Source organism: Pteropus vampyrus, unplaced genomic scaffold, assembly GCF_000151845.1.
Source record: "Pteropus vampyrus isolate Shadow unplaced genomic scaffold, Pvam_2.0 Scaffold9, whole genome shotgun sequence".
Taxonomy (NCBI): Eukaryota; Metazoa; Chordata; class Mammalia; order Chiroptera; family Pteropodidae; genus Pteropus; species Pteropus vampyrus.
Genome location: NW_011888790.1, coordinates 9,034,652 through 9,053,706, shown reverse-complemented (window position 1 = coordinate 9,053,706; position 19,055 = coordinate 9,034,652). Strand labels below are relative to the sequence as shown.

Sequence of the window (19,055 nt, the reverse complement as noted above, 5' to 3'; positions counted from 1 at the left end):
ATTACGAATGCAAGCAACACTAATGTCTATCCTACTGGATTACATAGCCAGTCAATCCCTTTCAGATTTTAAATATGGCTTTTCTACTTATATGAGATTACAGGTACACAGGGACTTTTGTTTTGTGGAATGCAGAAAATTTATCTCTGCCTTCCAGGAAGAATTTGTGACTATTTGCAAGAGTGCCCAAGACCTTCAGGAAGAGGAGAAACTGAAACTCTAGTGTTCTTTATCTACATAAGGATACCTGCTGAGGTACACTAGAGTGGACTTGAAGAGTCCTGACCTAGGCTTTGTAACAAGGAAGAGCAAATATCCACTAAACAATATGATCTTGAGGAAGAGGGAGTACTAAAATCCTAACTTAAATATGTAAGTATGTGTGGGGGAAGGGCCAGCCCCTTTGGAGCTGTGTTTGGGACTGGATGACTCTCAGAGTTCCACTACCTGGGCATAATAATAATATTGTGTGTGTGTGTGTGTGTTTATTTTAAATGATTGAGCAAGTTGATATGAAAAAAGAGGATAATAATATTTGAGACTGAAGCTTGTGACACCCTGTTGTGTCCTTGGACCAGCAAAAGTGGTACCGAATGGTAGACAGGCATACATGGCACTGCATGGGGTATGTTTCAACCCACAGTGCCATAGTATTGGAAGAAACAAATATATCGTATTCAGCATATCTGGCAGGTGTTTGTAAACAGGTCACCTCCTTCACCCTCAACTTTATCCGTCCTTCACCACTCTCACTTTCAACTAGGAAAACCAGATTCCTGGATAATTGCTTTTGAAAAGTGATTGTTAGCTTCATGACAGATATACTGGGACTCATGGTAGATAGGGCTTAAAAATCCCTCTAAATAATCCTAGGTCACGGTGTATACCTCATATAATTCCAAGGCAAATTGAATGATTTAGAAATAAATTTAAAGCAAAATTTGGGGGAGAGTTTTCAATAATTGAAATTTAGGAATTATTTATGTTTATATTGTAAAATGATTATATGCAGTCTGTTATTTTTATGACAGAAATATAGAATGTATCTCATTTAATAAAAACCATTATAAAATAATTTTGTGAAATATATTAATTACACAGACACTAAATTTTATTGTGAGGCTTAGGGAAGCAAAACAATACTGTGTATTTATATTTGTTGACTTTTAATTCCAGTTACCTAACTTTGAACACCATAATTCATTGCGATAATACTAATATATGTAGAGGCCCCCTCTCCTGTATCCCTGAAAATTACAATTTGGTGTGAGTAGATAGGTTTTGGCTGTAAACAATAAAAATTTCAGTGAAATCAGTCTGTGGCCCAGAGGAAAAAAATGTAGAGAGGATGGTGTGTTTATGTTGGATAAGGATATCAAAAAACACGTGGAAGTATTTATCAGAAGCCACATAAATCTCAGTAGTCAAGGGGTTTCTTGATTTGAAGAGTCTAAATGTTATATTTTTAATATTGATTTCTATAACTATGTATATAATATATTCATGCCTGTATATAATCTATACCTACATACATAATACATATTTATCCATATATATAAATGTTGTCTATGTAGATATAGATATAAGACATATAACGTGTTATAAACACACACATGATTATATACAGATACCTTATTCTTAATCTTCATCTTCACTGATTTCTGAATTTAGTAATTATGTATATGTATGATGTCCCGATTGAAGAGAGATCGACCTTCTGCAAATTAATTCAGTACCATAAATGCAGCAGTTTGTGGATTTGTTTTTAAATGATAAAATTTGGATGGATAAAACCCAATTTTACTAGCCTCAGAATAATCTGAATTGTCAACTCTTCATGGAAGCAGCAGACACTGTCCCCTTTTGGCTGGCCCTTGAGGATAGACTTAACTAATGAAAGAGGCTTCTTCTCTCTAGAGATCACAGTTCTATGAACAACATCACACTCTTGTTAATCATGGCAAAGCTAGTGTATGGGACTCAAATACATATATAATTAAGAGCATCTACTAAGTTTAAGGTGCTATAGAAAAAAAGCAAAATGGCAAAGTGCCAATGTATAATTTCTATAGGCTAGTAAAATCAACTTAATGGTCATTGAGAATAAATATCTAGATTTAATGCTCTATGGTCATTATTTTCTTTGAATTTTGTTTTAAAATTAAACATATAATCATGATTAAAAGTTTTGTAAAAAAAACTAAACATTTATAGATTCAGAATTCTCCATTAACAATACACTCACCCAATGCCACTCTTACACCCCGACATAACACTACTAAGAATATAGTGTTTCTATTTATTTGTATCATTAGTTGTACATAAAGAAATAGGATTAGATTATATATTGTTGTTCCACAGCCATTTATTTTTGGCTTAATATGTTTTATTGGTGATCATTTCTCATCATTGTGTACTGAGCTATCTCATTCTTTGTAATGCTGTATTATGAACATACCATCAACTCAGATATTTACATATATTTTTTGTTTTGCACAAAGAATGCTTCGGTGAATGTCCTTCTACATCTCTCCTTGTACTTTTATATATAAATATTTTACCAGAGTAAATTTCCCAAAGTGGAAATTTTGGATCAGAAAGCCCTATGAACTCAGATACTTTAGTACTGAAGTCCCTGCTCTTTTCATATCTTCATTTCATAATTTAAGAAAGAAAAGTAGAATAGGCATAATAGGAATGAAGCATTCCCATTTGGAAACATATAATGTCCTTGGAATACAAACTAAAAATAGATTTACCTCATGTGGAATTTTAAAAACTGAAATTCCTTAGCTTATATTTTAGGTAACTTAAAAATCTCCCTGTAATGTTAATTTCCAAATATTAAATGATCTCACTGACTTTCATTAAAAAAAATAGCTGTTTGATTTTTATTTCAAGTTTTTTTCATTTTTATTTTTGCCTTTAAGGTTTGCAAAATATGTTGAAGTTTCTAATTGTGATTTAAGAGGAAAAAGGGACTTTTAAAGAACAGAGTATGTTTTGGGGGCCAAAGATATTTTTATATAGCAAATAATCATATTTTTAAAGTTTATTCCTTTACTAATTTTGTAAGAACTGAACACCTACTTCTTGCCTTTGGTCAGAACTTTTCCTTGGCTCTGGGGATAGATGTTTAAGTCCCTCTCTTGGATGTGGGGAATCAGTAACAAAAGTGTGTGAAAATTGCTACAATGTCAGCGATTCTGGCCTCATGGGGAATAGGGAAGGTTCACTTAATGGGTCTGGTCTTCCTTATGTTTTGAAGTTTTGGCATTTTTGAGTTAGTTATGTTTATTTTAATACTAACAAGAAAGAGAAAATGATGAAATATAAAAACATACCCCAGATGGCCCCCTCCCCCAGTCCACTTTCTCTCAACCTATTACACATACCTAGAGATCTACTTGAATGTTTGCATCGAGTTAGATTCATATAATACCTTTTTTGTTGAACTTGGACTCAGGACTACTTCCCCATGGCTGCTAATTGGAAAAAGAAAAAAGGTGTTTAGGCACTTTGCGTAGCTAAACATGGACGCTGGGCTTATAGAGAAAAGGTGTCTACTCATTGGACCCACAAGTCAATGTTTTAGCAGGATATTTCCCTTCTGAAACGCCTGTATGATGTATCAGTTCTGTGAATTTTGCCTGGAAAGCTTTCTAAGATTTTGATTATTTAACATGCTTCGTTTTCATTTAATGCATAGGAGTTTGTGGTCTTATCAACAAGGGAAAAGTAAGAGAGATGACAATGTGATTTTCTTCCCCAACTCCCTGCTAAGACAAGTTCCATTTACAGAATGAATGAAAGCTACTGTTGGCAACATTTAGACCAATAAACCAGCTAAATTTGCTTCTGCTTTAAATTTGGCTTTTTTTGCTTCAATATTCATACTTTATTGTTTCAGCATGTTTTGCGGGGTTTTTTTTTTTTTTACATTATTTTTATTCCATTAGAATGTGCTTTACCTTATTACTTTGCTCATTCATTCCTTCTCTCTTTAATTCTTTCATCCTTCTATTTAGCCATAGTAAATATTAACTACTGTGCCAGGAGCAAGAGATCCAAAATGAATGCAACATCATTCTAGACCTTAAGAGTTCCTATCTCAGTGAAGGAGAAAGACAAATAAATAAAACCCTTTTCCCCATTTCTTTTCTTCTTAATTTTTTCTTAATATTACTCAGTCTAACCTCATATTTATGCATTTCAGCTCAATGCAGTGAGTCATAAACAAGACATTTTCTACATCCAAGGCTCTATGAATTAAGTTCAGATAAAGTGCACAAATTCCTTGCTATTGCAATCCAAGTGTTGCCTCTGGGTAATTTCAGATCTTCAAGGCTGCTGGAGTCACCCTTTCATTTGGTAGTCAAACTAAGTTCTTAATAAACTGAGCTCCTATTCTTTATTTCATGGTAAGCTCTGTCTCTCTCAATATCTCCAAGGACTTCCATGAGGGCTAAATTTCTCCTGATTACCTTTGACTCTTATTTGTTAACATTGTATATTTTTGAACCTCACTGTGTATCTTGTCTCTCATGGTTTACTGCTGCCCTCTTTTTGTCTTCTCAGGGCCCAATACCTCATTACTCAAAGCACCATCATCACGGAGCTGTTCTATACAACCACTTTTTGCTGAAAGCATAAAAGAACATTGTCTTAAAATTTAATATTCTCCATTGGTACCCCAAAGTTCTGCAGCTGTATGTGTGGAGAGATTTCTCCCTTACTTGCCCTCACATTAGGGACCTTTCCTCATTCTCCTTAGAGACTTTTCCCATTTTCTTTTCTTCAGAATTCAACTCACTTCCAAGCTTCCCACTGTCAAGCTAACTTCCAATTTCCTACCATATTATTTTGAAGCATACTGATACAACTCTCTCATTCTGGATCATACCTAGTGTCCTTCCTTAATCTTTACAAAAAAAAAAAAAAGGCTACTTAGCTGGTTTTTTAAAGCAAAATAATTACCTACTTCTGAGATTGTTTCCAGAATGCCAAAGTTTGTTTTCTTTTTTATATTCTTTAATTTTCCTTTTTTTTTTTTTTTGGTGTGTTGTATTTGCGTTGAAGCCAGAATTATGTCACAGCATACACACAGAAACACACACACGAAGACACAAACATCCCATTACTTAGGAGATAGATAGTAAACAATTTTTATTAAGGTTTAGGAAGATTCTTTTAAGATTCTATAAAAGCTTATAATTTAAAAACTACTCTGATTTATTTGATAATGGTTTATCAATCTTGTGTTCTCAATCTGTTGAATAAAACACCGGGAGGGTAGTTTTCAAACTGTAGTATGCATAGCAATCACCTAGGAAGCTGTTAAATGCAGATTTCTTCTCCCCACACAAGAGAATCTGGGTCTGGTATCTGATACAAAGGTAAAGAATTTGCATTTATGTAACCTCCTCAAGTATATTCTCATGAATGTCATCTTAAGCTCACACTCTTTTTCTAGAAATACGGGTGAATAATTTCAATGTTATGCAAATACACGTTACTTATTCCAGCCACCAAAAGTGGTATCTTAAGACCATTGACCTTTTCCTGACAACAGTAACTTATTAAATAAATATAAACATTAGGTTTTAGTAGTTGTTATTGAGGTAATAATGACATTTTAAAAGTATACATAAGACTACAATATATATAATAATGATTTCTAATATTTGCATAGTGCTTTAAATAAAAAAAAAAAACGCTTTAATACGTATCTTTTATTTTTACATCATCCCAAACAATGGGGCTGGTATAAAATTTAAGACAAGTAAATCCTGTAAGTTTTTCAGTTGGTCGAAAGAAGCACTACCAGCAACCAGACTGCTTTAAAGTCATCTTACAGCTTCATTTTAAAACCCAGGTAATATTTTTTGGTTGATTTGAAGCTCTTCAGAAAAAAAGAGGTTAACGTTTTAAAAGTCAGAGGTTTCTGTGCTAGCTTGGGACTTATTCACCAAAATTTGTACAAAAGAGGCAGATTTGGAAAACTGCTATTCCTGTAGTGTTAGTCAAGGCATTGCTTGTGAAAGTGAGACTGAGAAAGTTCAAACTATTTTTGTTAAAGCTTCCTACTCTGTGAAACACACGTGTCCCCTTTCTATCTGTTTAACTTCCACTCATACCTCAGATTTCAGTCTATTGATGTTTTGGCTGAGGTTTCTATGATCCCTCTAAATGAAGTATCTTTTTTGATCATTTTTTTTTCTTCATTGCTTTTATTATAATTGTAATTAAATAATTTTTGTGTGGTTTATTTAATATACATTGCATCCCTTGTAGTTTGCAAGTTCCTCAAAGGCAGGGATTGTGTTTTTGTTAACTGCTGTTAAATTAAGACTCTAGACCTATGATCTGGTGTACAGAGGCACCTAATACATATTTGTTGAATGAATAAAGAGTAGAAAATGCTCGATTAGAAAAGATCTCAGTGTTTTATATTGACAAGCGTCGAAGTATACTAGAAAACTGTCTTTGTTGTATGGGAGATGGGCTGCTGAGCTAGGACTGATTTTGAAGGAGAAATGTTGGGAAATTTCACTCAGTTCACTTCATGAATGTAGGTGGAGACAGTTTGAGACTGCAGAGTTAGCTGAAAAAAAATTCTGATTGAGGAATGTTAGAAACATAAAATGAAAACTGCTGTTTATTTTAACTGCCTTATATTCTCTAACTCCTTTATATGTAGAATTAGTGCACTAAAACTTTTGATGCTTAGCCTGGAAGGCTTGAGACCGGATTTTAGGGAGAATCAGAACCAAACATGACTCTCAATCTATAGATAATGTTTTGATTAGATTAAGAAGTGGTATATAAATCAAAGATAACTGATTCTTCCTCCAAAAGATGTCATCTTTTAAGGTATCTAGGGAGTCTTAGTGATACTAAGTGTTTCAGAAGGTAGTTGATTAAAAAAAGAACTATGTTATTTATTTGTGCAAAGGGAAAGCTGAGTGAGAAAAAGCATGCTTCTATCTCACAGAATGTCTGGGAAAGATGATTGTCAAGTCAAAATGTCAAAACGAAGAGAAGCTGGAAGATGCGCATGGGAAAATAAGTCAAAGCCATGAAAATGACCTGTCTTATAATACTGTTTGGATGCTGTACTAACTGGCACTCTGCATAGAGACTGTTCCATAATTTTGGTGGTTCTTGAAGTCAGGTAGTCACGGTCTTAAGATTTTTTTTTAGACCTTTTGTATATCTCTGACATATTTGGTGAGATTTGTTTATCTCTTACATTGAGACTCAACCAGGTAAAAAAGGAGGTGGTTTCAAACTTAGATCTTCTCAGTAGCATAGCTGGGTAGGTATTAGGGAACAGCTTTGGGTTTTTGATATACCCTATAATTTCCAAATAAGGGCCTCCCTCCACTAATGACCTCCAGCTTTTGAACAATTTATTTGTTTAGATATTCAAGGAACAATCTCTTGGTGCTCATTCAGCATGCTAAATCTGAGAGCATTGTCAGACAGCAGTAGGAATCTGCCAGTTTCTTTGAAAGCCTCTGCTACTGACTGCAACAGCACCAGTCAGTCAAACAACTCAGTTTCAGTTTTTCAGGTTTTTAACTTTTCAGTATGTGAACCCAAAATAAATAAATGTTTCAACATACTTTTATTCTATATTTGAGAATTTGGTAGTTAATGCAACAGAACCTCGTGTGCAACTTGTCAGGTTAATGTCTCAGGTCTCTCACTTTGTATCTTGGCTTTGTGAAAGTGGCTTAAACTTTGTGCTTAATATTCCAGAACTGTAAAGTGTGGTAGTAGAGTTGTTAAAAATACTGATATGAGTTAATTATGTAAATTGCATTTAAGAATGTCTGGTACTAATAAGAACTATGTAGGTGAGAGCTTTTATTATTATTCCACATTAGTAGGTATGCAATCAGATGTTATTGACTGAAAAAATGAAATAAAGAATTGAATTAAAAACACTTGCAACTTGATAACATGATATTCTAACGTTTGGAGTTTTTTTCCACGAGAGGAATTGTTTAATTTGTTCCTTAACTCTGTTTCTCTCTCTTCAGTCTTGTTGCCTACTCTACTCTAGATTTACTCTTTTAAATAAGTTGCCACTTTAAGTTGATATAATTTAAGTGGTAATATAACTCAAAGATTGTGTGTGTGTGTGTGTGTGTGTGTGTGTGTTCATACTTCATGATAACCTGAATATTTAATGTCTAGATAGAAATCCACAGTTAACTTTGGATGGCTTCCAAGTTTCCATTAGTGTGAACTGCACCTTATAGTTAGAGATGTAAAACTTGATCTAATACATGAAGATTTCTAGGATCATAAACAATATCTGGAGCCATCATCTACCTTTATTATTTTTTTTCAGTCTTCTGCCCTTTAACATTCTTTTGGAGTGATTTTTATGCTCTCTTCACAGGCAAACAAAACAGTCAATAAATTATTTTCCAAAATGAAGCAAAAGTTTGTACTTAACATAAGCTGAAAAGAGAACTTAGAACATATAACATATGCAACTCTAATTGTTACCTGCATGTCTTTTTTCACTTGAGTAACATCCCAAGTGAAAGCTCTCAATATGCTTTTATTGTTGTTGTTTTTTTTTTTTTTTTTTTTTTTTTTTTTGTCTACAGGGATCGATGCTTTTAGATTTGGATCAAATTATGTCATGGTTCAGATCACTCTCTCTTTTTTTATTTCTTTTTTTTCCCCTACAGTTTATTGCTTTCGCTTCTTTATTCTTCATCCTGGTTTCAATCACAACTTTTTGCCTGGAGACACATGAAGCTTTCAATATTGTTAAAAACAAGACAGAACCAGTCATCAATGGCACAAGTGTTGTTCTACAATATGAAATTGAAACAGATCCTGCCTTGACGTATGTAGAAGGAGTGTGTGTGGTGTGGTTTACTTTTGAATTTTTAGTCCGTATTGTTTTTTCTCCCAATAAACTTGAATTCATCAAAAACCTCTTGAATATCATTGACTTTGTGGCCATCCTACCTTTCTACTTAGAGGTGGGACTCAGTGGGCTCTCATCCAAAGCTGCTAAAGATGTACTTGGCTTCCTCAGGGTGGTAAGATTTGTGAGGATCCTGAGAATCTTCAAGCTCACCCGCCATTTTGTAGGTCTGAGGGTGCTTGGACACACTCTTCGAGCTAGTACTAATGAATTTTTGCTGCTGATAATCTTCCTGGCTCTGGGAGTTTTGATATTTGCTACTATGATCTACTATGCTGAAAGAGTAGGAGCTCAACCCAACGATCCTTCAGCTAGTGAGCACACACAGTTCAAAAACATTCCTATTGGGTTCTGGTGGGCAGTGGTGACCATGACTACATTGGGCTATGGAGATATGTACCCCCAAACATGGTCAGGGATGCTGGTAGGAGCCTTATGTGCTCTGGCTGGAGTGCTGACAATAGCCATGCCAGTGCCTGTCATCGTCAACAATTTTGGAATGTACTATTCCTTGGCAATGGCGAAGCAGAAACTTCCACGAAAAAGGAAGAAGCATATTCCTCCTGCCCCTCAGGCAAGCTCACCTACTTTTTGCAAGACAGAATTAAATATGGCCTGCAATAGCACGCAGAGTGACACGTGTCTGGGCAAAGACAATCGACTTCTGGAGCATAACAGATCAGGTAAGGCACACTTTCAAATGCATGCCATTAAATACTTTATAGACCAGTATGTCCTTTAGGTAGAAGGCAGCCATTTTCATTTTCAGCAAATATTCAGTTCTAACTCTTACAAAATGTGTTTGTGTGAGGCTCGTAGATCTAGATGGTAGCTTTTCTAAGTGAAATCCAAGTAGAAGTTTGCATAGCTGGTCTATAGAGTTTTCCTGCTTTAGTGGGAATGCCCTTTGCTGATGGTGCCAATATTTTCTTTTGCCTGTTTGTTGCTTTTGTGCCAATGTTTCTTTGTTTCCCTGCACGATGTGATGGTATGATATCGGCCATTTTCCATCCTTCATCCTCAAAATGTTGCTCTCCATAACATTTTGCTTGGTGTGTTTGTCTTAGTTTTATCTCTGCCACATGGGACCATGCATCTCAACCTAATTCACAAGAAGCAGTTACTTAAGAAGAATGGATGTTTACATTTCAAAGGCATAAACATCCAAGAGGTGATACGGAAAATAGCCCTTTTGATAACAAAAGTCTTCCCTAGTAATATTTTGGAGAATTGATTAGATTTTAATTATTCTTAAATTAGGTAGGGTATTCAATATAATCCCCTTGGACTGAGCAAGGTGCTATGTAATATAATCAACTCATTATTATTTTCGGGAGAGATGATCTGCTTTGGTTAATCAATGGCAACATTAAATTTTTCTGTGGATTTTCTTTTTTCATGCAGTATACATTGGGCTCTGTCTCCTGCCAGAACTGAATATTGGATGATTTACTGCTTGATATTAGCTGAATCCCTACTCCTCTCTATTGCCATAGATATTCTAGAGTACACTGACTAGCTTGACTGTAAATTAATATTTGATTTGCTAAAGTGACCATCAGTAGTATCATTTATAATCTATTATGTCTGGTACAGATGAAATATTTTGTAGATTAAACGACTCAGTTACCTTAGCCTACTGTGAATATTTAAGATACATGCATTCTCTATAACTTGGGTATATGTAATCTTGTAGAAAAATTATGTATGATAATCCCATGTGAGAAATTTTGCATAATTTAGAAATACTAACAATTAAACGAAGCAAGCAAACAAACAATCAAAAAAAGACAGGCAATATTTTCATAGGTTTCCTCCTTAGCTTCCAGAAGTTTTTATGTAGTAAATGGAAAAAAAAAATTGTAGCTGGAAGTGAACTGCTTTTTTAAAGATTTTATTCACAGTCCTTATGTTCATTTAGTAGATAATGCTTTAGATTTTGTCAATATATATCTGCAAACTGTTGGGCCAAGAATATGTCTTTGTGAAAGGTGGAGTTTAGTTGGTGTTGCTGGACTCAGAGTACCTGTGCAGAGTCCTTGTGAAAGGCGTGAAAAAGGCCTGGGTAAACATCGTTATAACAAACTAGTATCTAGGCTGACAGGATGTGACTGTCTTTGGCAAGCATATAGAAACAAACAGTTGTCTCGAAGGCTTTTGGAGAGGTTGATCGTGTTCCACTGTTATGTTCAAAAATATTTTGTCACTTCAAACTGGAGAACCTGGACCCAAAGTTGTTGAGTTTGGGATTCTTTTTATTAAGATGTTTGGGGAAAATTACTCCCAGAAAATAATAAAAACATGTGTCTTAAAGAGCTGCAAAGACAGATATTTACTTAGGAGTTTTTCCTTAAATAGATTCCACTTTAAAAAAATAAAATGAACAGATAAAGATTCCTATGAACTGTAACTAGATAACATGTCAAAGATAGTAAGGTGTCAATTTGTGTTCTACTTTATTATCACACTTCTTTGAATTCATATTAGTTTTGTGAAAGTCGATTTCCTATTAGATGGAATCCAAAATGAAATTTAAATTTCCCAAAGAACATTTCTCTCCTTTTCAATACATTCCCACTTTGCTCCATGTAAGTTTTTGTGGTGAGTGATGAAAATCTTTTTCTTATCATGATGTGATTATGGTGTTTTGTATATCGATTGACTGTACTATGGACGTTCGGTGTAAACTCTTTGTACTGTCTCATTTCCTCATCCATCACTGTCTGTCAATGGGCATGGTGCTGTGACCAGTGTTATCAGGTGACGACAGTACAGGAAGTGAGCCGCCATTATCACCCCCAGAAAGGCTCCCCATCAGACGCTCTAGTACCAGAGACAAAAACAGAAGAGGGGAAACGTGTTTCCTACTGACGACAGGTGATTACGCGTGTGCTTCTGATGGAGGGATCAGGAAAGGTAGGCATGCATTTAATCAGATACTCACAGGTGACTTAAAAATTAAGTGCTGCAATATATGGAGTGATGTAAAATGCTCTTTCATCATTTTCTAGGAGAGACTATACGTAGTGCTCTTTCTCATTCCTCATCATATCTTTTCTCATAATAAACATTTTAAAATACATATCATAACAATCTACTTGGTTGTCATATCTGAAAGACATTTCATCTTTCTTTATTATTTTGGTTTCCCATGTGTCTTTGGGAAGAATTGTAATGGAATATTTAAAAGTTAAGTCACTTACCTAATTATTTTACTATAATGCACCCAGCAGTCTTTAAAAGTTATCTTTTTACCTACAACTTATAAAACTCACTAATTGATGCTATACATATATTTGATAAGTAATTGATGATTATAAAATAATAATGAGGCTCTTTTCAAAGAAAAACATTATCCAGTATTTGGGCTTTTTTTTTTTTTTTTTTTTTGCTGCGGTTTATCTGAGTGTCAGAAAGTTGAAAAGGTCCAAGATCCCTGGTCATGCAGAACAGTATACTCAATCATTTGAAAGGCTATTTATGTATTTATAAGATATGTGTACAGAATTTCTCTTCAGAGCAATAATAATAATTTTAAATTTATTACTGTCTTTCAACCCAGACTGATCTGTGCCTGGTGCATAGAAGATACTCAGTAAATATTTGTTGAATGGAATAATTGTGTTGGTCAGACATCTTGGTTAAGAAATATAACAATAGTGAAGCTCCAGTCCATCATGTGGTTCAGTTGTCCTAGATTGTGCCACTATGATCATTCTCTAGGTGCTGTTTGTTTTATTTTTGTTTTGAGTAAACTTTACAGATCTCAGAACAAATAAGCTTTTTTTCCTCCTCCTTAAGAAAACAGTTTTGTGACACTTACTATACTCCCTTGTTAAAGTGTCAGTATGCTCTTTCATTAGCTCTTACTTCGATGGTTCCAGCTGCTTTATTACCATGGTGATTTTTTCTGTTTATTGGTAGAATAGAGAAAGAACTATAAAAATTTCTTATGCAATGGACTGAATTTAAATAAAAATCCATTCCAAAACTTTCATATTAGTGCAACTGCATTTGAAAAATATTGTGCTTTTTGCTATTCATTGCAGTTTCTCCCTGTTGAATACTTTACCATTTTAAGCCTCAACTATTTATTTTGTGATGCTCTCTCTTTTTGAAATATTTCAGTAGCTGCGTCGTACTTCTCTTCCATTCCTTCTGAACACTTTATACTGTCCTTTCTGTCTCCACACCTTTAAATCTCACAAGACAAAGGACTCTTCTTTTGTTTCTTAAGTATGTAATATTTGAAATACTCCTTCATATCAATTATTTCCATTTTCTTCATCTATTCTTTTCATCAAAATGTATTTTAATTATCTGAATAGGTTTGATTGTTTGCCATTTTATATTTAAATATTATGTTAGAACAATTTTTAAATATCTTATGAAGACTATTATTATAGTACTTGAGCAAAATGTACTTACATTAAATAATAATGATAACAATAATATCTGACTAATAATATTTTATGTGACGATATTTTAAGTGAATTACATATCTTAACTCACTATATATGTATATACAGGTACATATATTTGTATTTATATGTAATGTGGTTAAAATTACATACATTTTTGAACATTATTCTATAAAGTACCACATGCAATATTTATACTAAGGTTACATGTTTAAGAACTTAGCTAGAAATTTTTTTCATGTTAAACTGTCAAGAAGGTTACATATGGAAAAAGATTTTGCAAATTATAAAGCACTATGTAAATAGAGTTTTTCTATAAAATGACAAAGTTTCATGAGCAAAGCAATTAATAAGATATTTAGTTTATATGGAAAAGTTATACATACAACCTTATTTCACAAATACAAATTCTCTTTATTAATGAGAACATCTTTGAAAATTCATCTATGAGCTTTTTATTCTCGGTCGTTTCTCGCCATAACCAACTACTTTTTTCATTCTTGCTTAATTCTTTTGCACCTTTGTGTTTTTTCTCCTAAGTCTGGTAACATTTCTGGTTAACGTCACTTAATCTTCTTAGTGTGTTATCTTGTCATGTCTATCAGAAATTCATTCATTTCTTCTGTTTCCTTTTGTGTAGATTATAGATTTTCTTTTATGTAGATTATAGATTTCTCCTATTATTCCTACTCAGACATTTATTTCTTATATGATCTGTTCTTTTACTTTTCAAATTGGTCTCTTTATTGATTTGATTTTAGAATTCTGAAAATTCTCCCCAATATAGATGAAAAAAAATTATTAGATTCCCACTGAATCGTTTTCTATCTACAAATATAAATATAGTAGGGCATACATTAGGAAAAAATAAAGGATTCCCTAAAATAGTAAACTCCTAATACTTAGAAACTATAATTTTATTTATGCAGTAATTTTTAGGAAATTACATTGCATAAACAAAAACATACCCATTGATAGTACAAGTATTGGCAGTTTTAATATTGCCCCAAATAAGCACATGCTCTTTAGAACTGTGTAAAATGCATGCCATATATTTAGATGTTAGTTCAAACTAGGTCTAATATTATTTTCATGAATAATATTTTCAGCAATTCCATTCAATAAAAGCTTAATTAGGCAAAATTTATTAAATTTTCTAATCAGAAATTAACCTGCAGAATAAAGAATACATTTATATGAATAACATTTTACTAATTAAATTCTTGTTACTAAATTAAAAAGTAAGCTTTTTCAAATGAACACTGTAATTATAGTTATTAAAAAATAAAAGGATTTATAAACAACTCGGATACATTTATGTTAAGAACTATAATTCAGAAAAAGAATTGAACACTTAGAAAGGCAGCCAAGATTTACATATAACTTGCATGATTAGTATAAAATTGTCAAACAGATTTTTATGTTTTTTGGAGGTCCTACAGAGATCGTGAAGATTGTGGGGGTCAAGATGTAAACTTTTATATGGATAATTTTTAAGTATTAACAACCCCTTTGGTTCATGCATATTCACCAGTTTGCTTTTAATCAAACCCAATCAATGTTTACAGTGTAGTTTACATTTTTAAGTTACATAGTCAACCATGATAAATTATTCTTTCAACAATTCCCAAAGTTATATTTCCAATCACTTTACCAAAGGGCAGCAATAACTAGCCCTCCAGGCACATGAAGGTCTCTATATAAGGATAAATTACCTGCAATTCTTCAAAAAGCACTTAAGGCATCTTCCCATTAGCTATTCCATCACTTATCAGAGTAGAATGAAATATATACCACCTCCCACATTTTATAATTCAGAACACTAATAAAATATATTGACAGATAATTCTCTCATTGGCAGAAATTGTCCTAGAGAACTTTACCATAGTTAATGGATGGCATAAATTTTTGTCTACAAAGCCTCAAAGAAGACATCTAGTCTTCTGAATGTTTATATGCGTGTGTGTGAAGAAGGGGTTCCTCTTCAGTCTAGCTTTACTCTCAATAGAGTTATTATTGCAATCCATAACCATATCTGTCCTCGGGGCTTTGAAACAAATAATCACTAAATCACTTACCATTTCTCTTCTTTCAGTGAAAGCAGGGGAGACAGCAGTGGCTTCTTCTCCAGAAATTCTATGAAAATATAGAATTAAAGAAAGAAGTAGTGGAAAGGAACATGAAGAAACACAAAATGCCCACTTTCTTTCTTATACAGTCATCACACACACTGAGGGCTAATGAAAACCCAAGGAGTATAGCATAAGTCAAAGGGAGACAAGAAGTTCACTGGAATTATATCTATTTGCTCAGCTTTGGCTGTCATCAGATAATTTCATTTTCTTGCTCTATAACACCTTTTCAATGCGGCTGTCAGAACATTTCTTTCCTAAGCTGTATTACTACTTTTCCAGTCTATAGATGCCCTGCTTTTAAGACAGTTCACTTCTAACTTTATACTAGGTACTTCCTACTTCATTTAACTGCCTCTAATCTTTTCTAATAAAAAATACTACAATATTTGAATCCTTCCAAAGGTGACCTTGAATGCTTAAGTAGATAAGGCAAACCAGTGAGTTAAAGCTGTGAGGAGGATCTTTTATTCTGTAAGTCTGTGACAATCATGAACAAAAGATTAGAATGCAAGATAATAGAAAGAAAGGTGAATTAAGTTCAAATTGTTCTCAATTCCTTGACAGAGGGGAGTCAGATGAAAACATCATATCGAATTCAGACTTTAATTTCCTGAAATTATGACTCAATTTATATTTCATTCATTATATTTTTCCTTTACTGTTTTTTATTTAAAGGATTAGAAATGGGCATTCATTCTACATCATCCAGATAATGGTATCAAATGCCATTATTTGAGAATCTTTCTTTTAACTCCATAAAGCTGGAAGATTAAATACTGTAAAAAGACTTGTGCCCTTAAAGTCAAGCATGCTTTATTAGCTTAGTAGCTACTAAAAACATGAAAAGAGAAAAAATAGCCCTTTTTTTTTTCAGGAATATATTCTGAAATTTAAAAGTATCAGCCAAGTGTATATCTTACTTAAGTTGCTTTGCCTAATTCTTAAAAGAGTTCTGGTATTGTATATGCCAAAATTACATCAATACAAACTTTAATCTGGGAAAGAATAGATTTTAAAGTATTGCAACTATAATTTGTGATAGCTGGTTTACTCTTTTGAGAATGACAGCTATAGTGAGCTTCATTTTTTTTTCTTCAGAGTTATAAATTGTTTCAATATTGAACTCTTTCTAAACAGTTTTTCCTTTGAGCTCAGAAATAGCACTTTTGATTATCCTGCATGGTATTGTTTGTCTGTGTCTATTTTCTGGTTGAATTCAACTGATGTCTGTGCCTTTTTTCATAAAAGGATATGAAAAATCCCGAAGCTTAAACAACATAGCGGGCTTGGCAGGCAATGCTCTGAGGCTCTCTCCAGTAACATCACCCTACAACTCTCCTTGTCCTCTGAGGCGCTCTCGATCTCCCATTCCATCTATCTTGTAAACCAAACTGCATCAGCTGGCTAAATTGTATTAATTCAAGTACTGTTTATCCCATAATGGAAATAATTAAACATAGAGTTACTCCAAGCTCCATTAATCAGTACAAATCTGCATGATATTACTATTTGAAGTCAGAAATGCCATTTGGGTAGCTAATGAATCTTATCTTGGCTTTAAAGATTACCTAAAGTAGTGGTACTACTTCTCCATGTCAATTACCCTGATGTCTTTTTGCAATAAAATACGAATAGTGTCAGATATTGGCCAGTACGCTAATACATAAACATATCTTCAGGGAGTTATATTTAAAACTGTGTGCTTCCAAATGCCAACCACTTCATTGGACCTTCATTTCTGTGACTCTCTAAACCATTCTGAAGATGTCTGGGATCCTATCTTGCTTGCATACAACAGCTCATTTGCATGGACCATCTTGTCTCTTATCACCTGAAAGCAATGTCACAGAATTCGGGGACCGTGGATGGCTTGGGTATGTGTACTTGCATCAAACCATCTTGCTGATATGAAAGCACCGGTCAACTGTTCTGCATGTTGAATTGTGGGGCAGGGAGGGCGAGTTTCTCTTTGACATTTTTTTTTATTATTATTATTCTTTGAAAGAAGTACTTGTTTTACATAGCTTAGTTTCTTAGTTGATTTACTTTTCTTCAAAAATGCTGTATTGGAGTTCTGAATGTCTCTGGTTGTTTGCACACAGATAACTACAAAGAGGTTGTCATTACTGGTTACACGCAAGCTGAGGCCAGATCCCTTACTTAATGGCTTGCGGAAGGCACAAAACATGAGAGAAAGGTAACTGCCAGCCAGGCTTGCATTGTTTAAACAGGAACTGCTGCTTGGTACTAGACTCATTTTTTTTTTTTTTTTTTTTTTTTTTTAATTCTGGAGTTTGTCATCATTTTTAGGGGCAGAATCCCAAATATCTCCTAAAGCTCTCCTGTCTTTTTTACCTCCTTCCTTTATTTTTATTTCTAATTTTTTCGTGCAAACATCAAAGAGCATTGCCGTTCACAGGAGGCTTTCTTGACCAGCCTTAAATTTCTGACTCACAAGAATATCAGATTTTCAGTCAATGTTTAATCAGGTGCTTTGTCCTGAGTGTTGTTCTGTCTGTCTTAGCTCCCTGTCTTAACTGTATATGTCATCTGTCTTCGTAAAGTACAGAAATTCCTTCATATGGTGTTCATGGCTTTAGAACTGGGTCTTCTCCTCCTCCCCTTGCCTTTTTGGCTACTTGGAACTGCTTTTCTGCTTTGTATATAAATTAACGATGCCCTGTAGGCTCCCTTAGGTAGATGGTATTGTGAACCTTTCTGGTAAACAGGATTTAAGCAGCAGCACGATCACCATTGCCTTTGGTTGGCTGCTGCGGTGTCAGGTTCTACTACCTATCAACCAGCGTTCATCACTACGCTCCAACGAAAGCCCTAGGGAGTCTTATTCAGTCCAAGCGGAAAAAGTTCTGTTTATACATCGCTATGAATTCAATAGCAATAGTGTGTCTGGTGTATTGGGCATGTGAAAGGAGAAAAATGCCATAATATATATTGAGGGATAAACAATAGTTCTAAGGCATTCAGTATCCTTGAGATTGTTGATTAATTTCTAATTCTTATGTTTATTTTTTGTTAGGAGGACAATTGTCACTTTTATTCTTGGACATGTAACTTGTATTACTCTATAAAACCAAGTCCTAGAGCATGACCTGCATGTCAGAGATCTTGTGCAGCAATGTGTTTACCCAGACGTACACATCTGATATTTAGAGATTCAGTGACCCTCTTGATAATATCACACATAGAAAGCTATAATTACACACAACTTTATGGTAAAGAAAATTAATATACTGTCTGGTGCTGCTATTATTGACTGCAGTGTTGTACAGAATTTATCATGGATTTTTGACTGCTGAAAAAGGGACAGTGGAATTTGGCCATGCCAAGGACTGTACTGGAAACAGGCTTCTGCTGCTGAATGTGCCCTGATGTGACCAGGTTGCACTGGGAAGGAGTCCCGGCGTCTTCATGAAGCATTTAAAGCTCATAAAAGAACTGTGGCTGGAACTCATCTGGTGCTCCCGTATGAGTGGTTTGCTTATGGACTGGCCAGTGTCCATGAAACAAATGTAAATACCAACA

The 19,055-nt window shown here is 34.0% G+C and overlaps 1 protein-coding gene across 1 annotated transcript in view; it reads left to right on the top strand.

Annotated features, from left to right (window-relative positions):
- Positions 1 to 17,716, top strand: part of KCNC2 (potassium voltage-gated channel subfamily C member 2) — a 178,110-nt gene extending 160,394 nt beyond the window's left edge. Inside the window, exons 2-4 of the mRNA XM_023520927.1 lie at positions 8,712 to 9,639; positions 11,708 to 11,872; positions 17,615 to 17,716. Of these exons, the coding sequence (XP_023376695.1) occupies positions 8,712 to 9,639; positions 11,708 to 11,872; positions 17,615 to 17,676 (1,155 nt within the window). The 3' untranslated portion in view covers positions 17,677 to 17,716. The remainder of the gene's footprint in view (positions 1 to 8,711; positions 9,640 to 11,707; positions 11,873 to 17,614) is intronic.
- The last annotated feature ends 1,339 nt before the right edge of the window (positions 17,717 to 19,055 follow it).